General features: G+C 44.8%; 1 protein-coding gene and 1 pseudogene across 1 annotated transcript; both read right to left on the bottom strand.

The window, feature by feature from the left end:
- Positions 1-950: 950 nt before the first annotated feature.
- Positions 951-2,833, bottom strand: LOC116668106 (guanylate-binding protein 4-like). Its single transcript, XM_032494662.1, has 2 exons — positions 2,630-2,833; positions 951-1,790 (listed from the first exon to the last, which is right to left on the bottom strand). The coding sequence occupies exons 1-2, from the start codon at positions 2,831-2,833 to the stop codon at positions 1,623-1,625; spliced, it is 372 nt and encodes a 123-aa protein (XP_032350553.1). The 3' UTR covers positions 951-1,622.
- Positions 2,834-3,133: 300 nt separating this feature from the next.
- On the bottom strand, positions 3,134-10,106 carry LOC116668107 (annotated as a pseudogene).
- Between the last annotated feature and the right edge of the window lie 1,735 nt (positions 10,107-11,841).

Below are 11,841 nucleotides of genomic sequence, written 5' to 3' on the forward strand. Positions count from 1 at the left end.
TATAACAAGTCATATAGTATGAGGGCAACCTGGGGCAATAGGCAGCACAGAGGGGGACGCCTCATCCAGGCTCAAGACATCAGCAAACAGGAGACTGGCGGGAGGAACAGATACTAACACATAATGGGTAGTGAGTGAGGAAGCTGGGGTGCTTAGTGATGTCTGTGTTCTGTGAGCCAACTCCCAGAGTCAGATTTATGTGCAGTTGTGGAATTACAAGCATTTGATTCTAACCACAGGGGTCTTAAGCCCTAGACAACTAGGAAGAATTCCTAAATATTCAGTTGACTTTGAAGTGTAATTTCCTTTTGAAATCATCATCTTTATGAATTTGGGGTTGGTGTTTAGGGACCACATTAGCCAACAACCCAGGAGACTTCAGCTCATGGGTACCAGGTTCTCTTATATTTTCTGGAGATTCATGATAACATGTGCATATATTTATTTTTTTACAAAGTCAGTACTACAACTACACACGCTTCCTGCATATTTATTTTTTCTACTTATGAAAGATACACCTTGGATATTCCCCATGTTAGCACAAATCAAGCTCCTCTTTCATTTCAGTGAGTGCAGAGTAGTCCTTTGTACATGTGTCTGGGGACTGACCTCCCCAGTATGTGACAACACTTGAAAGTTGTTTCTAGTCTTGTGGAATTTCAACAGTCTTGCAACAAACAGACTACTACATATGCCATTTTCAATTTGGGTCAAAAAATCTATAAAATGAATTCCCAAATGCTGTCTTGCTGGAACAACAGTATTTGAATTTAAAATTTGGATGTACATTGGCACTGTTGGCATTCTCCCTGGTGGAGATCAAACACCACTGGATTCCTGGAACCCTTGCCCGCCAGTGTCATGGCAAACCACGAATTTCTGGCCCATCTGAGAGCTGACACACGTACTCGGTAATTTTACTTTGTGCATATTTTAGAGTGAGTGAAGGGTTTTTTTAACATTCTTTTTATTGAGTTATAATCATTTTGCATTTGTGTCAAATTCCAGTTTAGAGCACAATTTCTCAGTTATACACGGCATACATATATTCATGGTTACATTTGTTTTCGCTGTGAGGTACCACAAGGTCATGTATCTGTTTACCTGTGCTGTACAGTATAATCTTTTTCATCTCTTCTGCACAGAGAGTCAGTGAAATTAAATACTTTTATTCTCTTCACATATTTTTGCTGATTTTAAAAAATGTGTTTGTTGCTCTCTCCTCACTGAGTCATAAGGGCTTGTTATAGTTTAAAGAGGTGACCTCTGTGCTGGTATCACCGACGGCGAATGTACGTCCTCTTACTGTTTGTTGTTTTGCTTTTCTTAAAGGTTTTCTATAACTCATCATTGTCTTCCAGCTTCTTTTACATCTCTTCAAATTAACTAATTCAATCCATTTTTTGTTCTTTTTGACATCAAGCCCTGGTAATAACTTCAGTATCTCTTTGGTAATCATTTTTTATTTTTAAATTTTCCTTGAACGAAAGTACCATGACACATATATTTTAAATGAGCTAAACTGTTACTCTATTCAAACATAAGAAATCTTCCAAAATATACTTAAGAGGAATTCTAAGGCCTTTTAGAAGTCTCACTGAGCATTTTCAGCCCCAAACCAGCTACTTTTTAATGACCAGGAACAAGGTAAGTAATGCAAAGCTCGCCGCAACTTGGGCCACTATTGACTTGTTTCTGGTTCTTTGAATGTTTTCTTTTAGTTTATTTATTTGAGTAGTTAATGCCTTAGCTTTCTTTTTAAATCCATCTCTAAGTAGTTCTCTTTGCATCTGTGAAAAGGAGAGAAAACACCCATTTGAAAACACCAGGAGTCAGCGTTGTGTATCTAACAGCTGTATCAGCTAAGCACGTGTGTCTGTTTCTCTGTCCCTGAGATATTTTCTGATGTTTGGCCAATATTTGCAAACATTTGGACCTGGGCAGGGTTTACAGCTTCCCACGATCCCTCAACACCATGTCACTGGGTGGGAGAGGGGGCCCATGTCAGGCCTGAGAACTGTCTCACTCATGTGCTCCAGGCCTAAGAATGCACTTCGGGAGGGAATGTAGGTGAGTTGCAGTTACTTCCTATTGCCCTGAGGTAAGACGACCACACATATGTCACAGATAATGGCAACTGCTAACTCTCTTTGGAACACTGGCCACCGAAGTCCAGTTTGGGACAAAGAATGCATTGACTCAAGGTGTATAACATGAGTCAGGTGGATCTGGAACCAAAGGCTGCAAATTTTAGAGCTTTCAGCCTCCAGTACTTTCTACAAGGCACAATCTGGTACTTTCAGGGGCAGGTCTATTTCACGCCTCTGATGGTTGTACTAAAAGCCCTAAGACTAAAGGACCGAAGTCCTGTTCACTTGGGGGCAAGTGGGATCCTATAGTCACCACAATAGCAGCCTAGGATCCCAGGTAATTTAATTTGGACCCTGTGAAACCTAAGACTACAGGAAGTGCTGAGTCTTACAGACATAAGCCTCTCCTTTTCCCACATCTCTTAGATGTTACAATGGATTTCCCTCTGGGATTTGACTTAGGTAGAATTTATGCTCCTTTCTTCCCAAGGAGCTGGGGTGTCATCCATCAGGTGCCACCCAGGCCCCTCAAGGCCTACCTTCAGCTTGTGCTCCAGCAAACGGTCCTGCTGTCTCAGAAGGTCTTCTCTCTCCCTATCCATCTTCTCTTCCAGCTGAGCTAGATTCTCCTTCATGCTTCGCTCCTGCATCTCCAGTTTTTGCTGTTGCTCTTTCAGTTTCTCCTTTAGCAATTCTTGTTCCCTCTCAGCGGCCTCCTTCTGGGCACGTTCAAACTGTTTCATAGCAATTTTCAAGAGGGAAGAAATATCAGTTATGCAGAACTGTACCCTCCTGAGCTCAGCCACTAAAGTGACTTTAAAATGGCAGGAGGGAATCTGAACATGCCTTCTATCCACATCAGGAAGACACGCTTCAGCATGGGATGGAAAGGCACTGATCAGACCTACATGCAACCCAACCTCCCGGAGTTGCCTTCAGACATATCAGAGAGCTCCCACAGAAGGAAAAGAAGTCCCTGGTGTTAGGATGTGTTTGCTGTCACACCAAAGAGCATCACGGGAACCACCTTCCCGTCTGTGGGCTCATCCCTGCCCCGTACCTGCCATGGCATTCTCCCAATCAGTGAGGGATTTGTCTGCTTTCAGGATGGCTTCCTCCACTCCTGCTTGGGACTGCAGGAAGCTGTGAAGGACCTCATTTGCCTGAGGAAGCAGCAAGAAGCAAGGATTTGTCAGGCAGCCAAGATCTAGTCTATTACAGGGGAAATTTTATTTCTGTAAAACTACAAATCGGACCCCGTGAAATCTTCATATTTCAAAGGATCCCACAGTGTCACAGATGTCAGGATCATGTGCAGCTCTACAAACAACCATCCTCCATTGCCTGCAACCCGCAGCACCTGCCCATCGTTTTCCTTCTGAATAATGCTCATCTAATCTTTCTTTATTATAATTCCATTTTTTAACTTCACTTGTACATTCTGTCTCCTCTTCCAGGAAGCCTTTCCTGAGCCTTATTCTGAGCTCTGAACGGCTGCTGAGTACATGCAGCTGCCCCACCAGCTCTACCACTTGAGGGCGATGTGATCGCTGGCAGATTATATTTTCATGCATCATTTTCTCAATTTGATAATGAGGATGACAGCGGTATCAACATCATTGTTCTGATTCCTACATTGATTGTCTAGGCAACTCAGGCAAAGCAGAAAGAACCTGAGATCACCTCCTCTCACAGGTCAACCAAAACACAACTATTTGCAAAACAACCATCCACGAAAAAGACCAGAACCTATCAGAAAATATCTCATACAACTGAAAGCACAAAGAGGAACCACAAGGATGTAGGTAAGAGGTGTGGAGCTTCAATGTAGACAAATCCCTTCCCCTGGGTGGATTATTCACAACTGGGAGAATAATGAGACCTGCAGACTTTCTCCCAGAGGAGCGAAGGGTCTAAACCTCAACTGGGATCCCCAATAAGAGGTCTAGCCCAAGGAGAATCACAGAGGGACGGCCAGTGGGGCTCACTTCCAGGAGTCCCAGAAGGATGATGGAAATAAGGACTGCTCTCTTTTGTTTGCTTGTATATTGCTTTTGTTTTGATTGGTAACAGGTTTTTTAAAATGCTTCACTTATTTATTTATTTTTGAGGGGTGTCACTGGGTTTACTTATTTATTTAGCTTTCAAGGTGATACTGGGGATCGAACTCAGGAACTTGTGAAGGCTAAGCATGTGCTCCACCGCTTGAGGCTCTGTCCTCTTCCCCTTGAGCTGTATCCTTCCCCAAGACTCTACCCTTAAGGGCACACACAGAACCTCAAACGGGCCTGGACCAGGGATCCGGGACCCAGGGACTGGGACCCAGGGCCTAGGACCCAGGACCCAGGGCAGAAGCGGTAATTTGGGGAGCCAGGATCAGATCTACTTTCAGATTCTGGAGAGTGTCCCAGAGAGGCATAGGGCACCTGCAGCTCACCCAGGGGGCAGGGACACTGGTGGCCCCCTTTGGGGAGCTCCTTCTACCTTGTGGACATCTTGCTGGCAATCACCATTTGGAATTTTCTCTCCAGCATTTTAGCCCCAAGATCCAGCACCACCCTGACCCAATGGTCTGCAGGTGACAGTGCTGGGATGCCTGAGGGCTAGCACCTAGCTCAGCATGGACACAGCCCCACCCATCAGCAGACAGGCTACCTTAGGACCCCCTGAGCCCACAGCCACCTCCACACGGGATCCTGACCAAGCCCCTCACACCAGCGTACAGGACTTCACCTGAAGCACCCAGGGCACTGCCCTCCAGCCAGAGACCATGGGCCAGCTCCACCCATTAGTGGGAAGACACCAGCCACAACAAAGCCTCAGTCCTTTACCCTGCAGACCCAGCCCCCCACCAGCAGGCCCGATTCTGCAGAACACCTAGGCTCAGGCTCTGCCCAACGAGCAGGGCAACACAAGCTTCAGGACAACCCAGACTCAGCAACAAAATGTGTCAGGAACGGGATCTAACCAACAGTGGCCCAACGCATGCTCTGGGACCATTGGGTCCTGCAGCCACATCTGGGACCTGGCTTTGCCCTCTGGGTTGGCTGGCACTAGCCCTGGGACCTGGCCTCCCCCACCAGTGGGTGGCCAACATCCCAGGGTCTTCTGGAGTCTTACTTCCCTCACCAGCAAACCTACACTAAAGGCCCCCAGGGCTCCACAGTCAGCCTCCTGGTGACCTGGTCCAAAGCACCAGATAGTGGCCTCTGCACAAGGCAGGACATGGAAAACCACATGAATCAGAACAGAACCTCTGACTCCAATCTGCTGTTCTTTTCCCACCCCGTTACTCCTCACCTTGACCCCTTTCCCGGGCACCAGCATATAGCCCTGTTCCAGCTTGTCCATTGTTTCTAAGTAGAGCTTGTGTCCTCCAGGAGCAAAGAAAGTTCCTTCCTTAAAACCTTCCATCAGGAGCTCTGAAAGTTTCTGAAGCTCAGCCTGACAGTATTTGACAGAGACCTCTTCATTCTGCACCAAGAATTCTTCCTTCTTTTTTTGGATGTTGACCTGCCAGGGAAATGTGGGGAAATCCAATAGAAAGAAGCTGTTAGAGAGAAAGACCAACTGTGGTCCTTTGGAAGAAGCAGTCTGACAGCATCAGGGTGCAGGAGATGTAGAGTAATAAACATGGAGTCAGGAGACTAGTTCTATCCCCAGTTCTGACCAGCTCTCTGTGTGCCTTGTGGGAAGTCTCTGAACCCCTGTGGGCTCAGACTCCACACCTGTGAAATGATGGGTTTGGCAGGTGTGATGTCCATGATTCCCTTAACTGTAGTAGGACTAACAGTGAGCCATTCACCCACAACACAAATGAAATTTTGTTTATGAGTTGAAGTAGAGTTTCTTCTGCAAACTTGGGAGCTATGGATTAAATATATACTTAGCAAGTCACTTGCCTATTAATGAATTAACCACACACTAACCAGAGTTCTGAACCCTTCATGGATTAATTTTTGATTGAGGATTTGTGCGTGTGAAAATATAGGAACAGGCTTTTTTGCATATACTGATAAATTACAATTGAGCAGGCTTTGCCCTATGTGAACTAAGATAATTGTAACTTGTAGGATGGTCAAAAGTCAAACTTTCCATAAAGGTGACTATGGCAAGGAGAATTGTGATCTCCAAGGATTGTCCCCACTGGTGTCCACACTCTGCAGAGTCCCGAGACTTGTGAATACAATGAACACTCATCCCGTGTTTAAATTATGTTATGCGGCACAGGCTGACTCTATGAAATGGAGATTACCCGAGTGGACATTACCTAATCACAGGCCCTTTCAAAGGTGTTTTCCCCTGTTGGTAGCAGAAGAGGAAGTCAGAGAGATCAGAAAAAAGACACGGATGCAATGCACCATGGCTGCATCAAAGACGGAGGGCTGTTCCACAGAGCCTCTATGTGAGGAACAAGCCCTCATCTCCAGCCACAGTGCACTGAGAAGACCACCCACTGCCCTGGGCTGGGAGTTGACCTGAAGGAACGGAAACCACTAAATGTGTGTTAACTTACACTGCTAAGCAGAGGGTAATTCATGTTTCACAGTCCGAAATAAAAGCCCATCTTTTACAAAAGGATGAACTGTAGCCCACAGAGGCTTGTCAGTCAGAAGAATCAAAACTCATTTTATGATGAATAGCACACGAGCCATGGGGACAAAAGAGGGAGTCTGGGATCATTCCAGAAGAAGGAGATCTTCTAAGATACGTTACCACAAGTTTCTTCTGGAACTCCCGCTTGTCATCCTTGAAGGAGTGCTCCATGAAGACTGCGATGGCTTCCCTCTCGCAGGCTGCGTGCATCTCCAGCAGCCCCTGCAGCGTGTCCGTGGGGAGGGTCACGCGCTGGGCCATCTGCTCGCTGTAGTGTGCGGATGCCTTCTCCACAGCCGCTGAGTTCTCACGCTCCGCCAGAGTCATCACTGCGTTCTCCAAACAAGGAACTGCCCCACTGTTGATGGTGTCCACATAGGCCACCGCCAGCATCCCCCAGCCCTGATGGACACAGGATATTTAGGGCAGCAGAGACAGTTCTTACAGGTTTGTTTGTTTGTGTTTTTTTTAGCTTTAGAGATCTGCATTCTAAAAATCACTAGGCTTTGACTGAATTTATTTTTCTTTCACTTTCTTCTCATCTTCATCTTGTCTTCAGCCTTGTCTCCTTCTTCTCTTTCTTCCATGAATCCTCTTCTTTATAATAACATCACTGTGTCTCCTACTCACTCCATCTTATGATTCTCAAATGCATCACATTATAATATTAGGGTGAAAGACCTCGAACAAAATATTCAAGGGTCTCCAAGAACATCCTTTCCCAGTGTAGTAGAATAAACAGAACTAATTACACACATAAGTAAGGTACACAGTTTGTGGGCACTATTTGTATTGAAAGTGTGGTCCCCATTTAAAAGTGTCATCAACAATTTCAAGACAGTTGCAGAAATACTAAACCAAGAAGGGCCCATCTCAGAACAGGGCCCCGGTGTGACTGCCCAGGGGGCAAATGCATGAAGTCCAGCATGGGACGTGAGACTGAGTATGCATTTGTCTCTCACTCAGTGAGTCTACATGGTTCATGACCTGGTATTTGTTTCCTCATTCATGCAAACTCACAGAACATCTTGTGTATCTTCACTTCCAACACTTATCCCATCAGACGTCTCATCAATGTGCATTTTTCCTAACTTAACAGGTTCCTGTCCTTATACTATTACTGTAATAGTATTATGAGGGTTGACAGGCTTCAACAACATTGATGTAGGAAAATTTTAGTGAAGAAGCATGCATTTCAGTGTGTGGCATGAACATCTACTTTCCCACATTACATACAAAAGGAAACACAATTGCTGACAAACCCAGAGTGTGCTCACAGCTCCATCACACACTCTGACCCACAGAGGGAGAGGCTGCAATGAAAGACTCACCTCCCCCAGTGACCGTGACCCCCTCTCCTAGGGTCTTGGATTTTGCATGGGTGAAGATATAGGAACAGAAATCTTTGCACTGCATCTGAAAACTCTCATCCAGTTGGTCATCTGGCACTTTCTCCATATGGACTAATAGTTTTCTGGAGGTGACAGGCCGGTGAAAGACAAAGCACTTCCGTTTTGGAAAGAAACTCCTGATCATCTCTCTGGGCATGTTGGAATGTTGGACTTGGGGATCCTTGCCTGCAGAAGTGAAGAAAGAATAAACACTGAAGAAACAGACTTCAGGTCAGGGGGTGAGGACTTTCCTTTCCAGGGAGCTTTGCATCCCTGTAGCTCCCCTGCCTGTAAATCTCCTTTTATTGAATCATGCAAATTGAACTTATGCTAATCTAACCTGGGCATGGAAACCTCCCTCCCTGTTTTTAATTTTCTTTTGTCTTGTTTTTGGTACAGAGCTAAGAGTGTAGGAAGTGCTTCTGAACAAGAAGGAGAGGATCTGTTCCAAATGAAAAATCTTATGATTATTTTCCTCAGTTCTTGCATGATGTGCAGCAGTTCAACTCGTTATTAGACTTTTCTACAAAGATACATTAATATAAAAACTTGTGAGAAATGTATTTCTGACATGACAGACCCTGTGACAGAGAGGAAATATGGGCGGTAAAGTAACATCATGGTCAGGATATATATGACCTTGCTGGGAAGATCACATGTGGAGAGCAGATAATACTCAGGACAGTAAATGAACAGCTTTATAAGATCAGAGTCAAAAAATACACATGGTGTAAATATATTTGGAAATGGCTTCAGTGTACACCCTCTCATGGTGAGACTAGCTTACGTGAAGCTTAGACATCAGCAGTCCTCTGCATTCTTTTATATTGGACGTGACAGTATTACACAGAGCATCTCTGGGCATATGACAGCAGTTCAATAAATGTTTATTGAAAGGATGAATAAATGATTAAATACACCAAATGCATATTGCTTTTGGGTGCCACCATTATCCTCTCTGTTAAATGTAAGTTGAGAAATTAATTTATTATATCATGTGTCGGGCAAGGTCTAGAATGAAGTGTGTTGTTATGAGAGAGATGAAACGAGGCATTAGACAGTCTTCCTGGAAGAATATGGCTATGCTATTTATGAAATTTTCAGTGTACAAACAGCCTGTGTATGAGGGGGTTGGCTATATGGGCAAGTGCAATGTACAGGGAGAAGAGTATTTCAAAGATTAGTTCTTGTGTTTACCAATTTCTGTATTGATGAGCTATTTTGCTCAGAAAAGGAGAAACACTTCATATGGAACATAAATGTGTGAGCCTCACTTTTTCATGGCATGAAGTTTCCTGAAATCATTTGGTCTAAATACTGGATTCTAAATTTCCTCTGTGAACTTAAACTCTGACCACTGGGGTTTTTCCACAAGAATAATGACTGGAGCCATGACACTTGTTATTCACCCAGCACAAGTCCAATCTCAAATAAAGACTGAGGTCACATACTGGGTGGCAGGGCTCTGCAGACCCCATGACCTCCTGACCCCCCCCAGCAGCCTGGCCAGGCTCTGATACCTGGAATCAACCTCAAGGCATTCTCCAGGTACTCAATCTTCAGTAATGGGGTGTCCATCAAACTCCAGCTCCAGCATGAAATCTCGCACAGCCCACACGAAGTCTGGAAAGAAACTCACAAATCAAGCTGAGTCCTCTCCATCATCAGAGCTGCACGGGGATTTTGACCTGATCAGATTAGTAAGTTCGGTCACGTAGCTGGGATCTTAGCTAAGGAATGAGAGGTGCCCCGCAACACAATTTCCAGATCGCCCCCCAAAGCAAGTTTTATCAGCATTCCTCTCTGCCCCATTCCCCCTTCTAAGCCATGAGAACGGAGTCATGGGAAAGGAGAAGCAGGCTCAGCGTCCATTCCCACCGACTCAGTGAACTGGACCCGGGGCTTTCAGTCTGGGAAGGATACTGCAGCTGCTCCAGGGCCTGGTGGTTGATGGTGCTCATGCTGTTGTAGACAAAGCAGCTGCTCAGAAGCACGGCCAGGGTGAAGGTCCACGAGTCGATCTTGGAGTCACCCTAGAAAGCAGTGGGGTCCCCATTCTCTCAATCGCTTGGTCATTTTCTGTCAGCTGTACCATAACTCAACAGGACAGCAAGGAAAATAAACTTTAAAACAATGCTAAACCCAAACCTTTGCCATGATGACGTGTTCCCCTCTCAGGGCCTCAGTCGCATTATCTTTTAGCAGAACGGAATGACATCGTAAATGTGTGTCACGTGTTTAATACACTGCCTGGCACATAGAATCTAAGCAATAAGGGGGCAATGATGCTTTGCAAATTTCTCTTGATTATGGGCTGCATTAGGGTCTCAAATGCCACTTACCTAAACTCATCAGCTGTTCATTGTGTGTCTAGAACACACCAGATAATGCATTTGCTTTGTGTGGCTATAAAGCTCCACAGGACAGTCCCTAGCACCAGTGACATGGCTTTCTAGAGGTGCCAATAACATGTGCGAACAGATAAATGTATCCAAGATGATAAACTGCCTGGAGTGGATCCACATGTTCTCATGTGAAGGACAAAGGTGGAATGAAAAAAATAAAATAAAATAAGACCAAAAAAAAAGTACTCTGAATTGAGAGCCAGAAGTCGTTATGTGTGTCAGAGAGGTGATGGCATTCAGCTGAAAATAACTGGGCTTTAAAGAACTGAAGGGATGTGGGTTTGTGGAAAGTAAGGGCAGGTGCAGATTGAAGGAATGGGAGCAAGTGAATCAGTACTGCCAGGAACTGCAATCCCACAGAGGAATCACAGGGCTAATTTATTTGTCTGAAATGGTGCTCATGGCGGTGCTAGGAGATGGTGAGGCTGAAAACCGAGATGAGAGCAAGTCCTGAGTGGCCTTGGAAGAGGAGTCAGATCTATCATGACATGTAGTGAGGGCAGCAGGTGTTCGTCTGCTATCAGGTTACAATTTGCTATGTTCTGGTTCCTTGACAAATGCAATAAGGTAAGAAGAAGAGGGTTATGCAAACTATGGACTATTTGGAACTGTAGATCATTTTTGGTTGACACCGAGGTGATTCTTGAATATTTAACCTGAAATGTTTAAATTCAGAATGTCTGAATTCATATCACAGCTCTTTTCTGGCAGTATGAAAGCTAAAGGTTCACGGCCACTAAATTGACATAGACTCAGACTTATATAAAGGGAAAAAGATGACTGCAAGCAGGAGTGTAAACCAGAACTTCTACAATTACCCCATGTGAAGTGCTTTTGGGGGGCCGAGCACACTGTTTATAGACATCATTGATGAATCTCTCCTCACAGCCCAAATGCTTGGAGTAAAATTTTCACGAATGACCTTGATGTGGCTGAAACTTTTCTGGAGATAATTGAAATAGCGTTGTTTCACCTGAAACCCTATTTCCAGATTTCTGCCTCTAAACCCTTTAACTGCACACATCTTAACTTTTAGATTTCCATGTTCGCATAGGGTTACAACTTCCAGCAGGCTGTGTACCCAAACCTGAGCTGCAGGGGTAGGTTCTCACTTTCGGTACCCATGGTTCCCTGTCCTGATAACTCTGTATATTTCTTATCTCCCCAACGTAGCCCTGGGTCCAGAACTCACTCACGGCGATGTCTGTGACACTGAACACAAGCCCTGGAATTCTGATGCCCAGTAAGTCTTTGCCAACTTGGATCTTTCACCCCAGTGTAAAAAGTAAGATCTCTCAATATTACTCAAAGTATTTAATTTATTAAAAAATAGATTCAAGGGATGAGAATTTAGCCTCA

This window comes from Camelus ferus, chromosome 13 (assembly GCF_009834535.1).
Source record: "Camelus ferus isolate YT-003-E chromosome 13, BCGSAC_Cfer_1.0, whole genome shotgun sequence".
Classification (NCBI taxonomy): Eukaryota; Metazoa; Chordata; class Mammalia; order Artiodactyla; family Camelidae; genus Camelus; species Camelus ferus.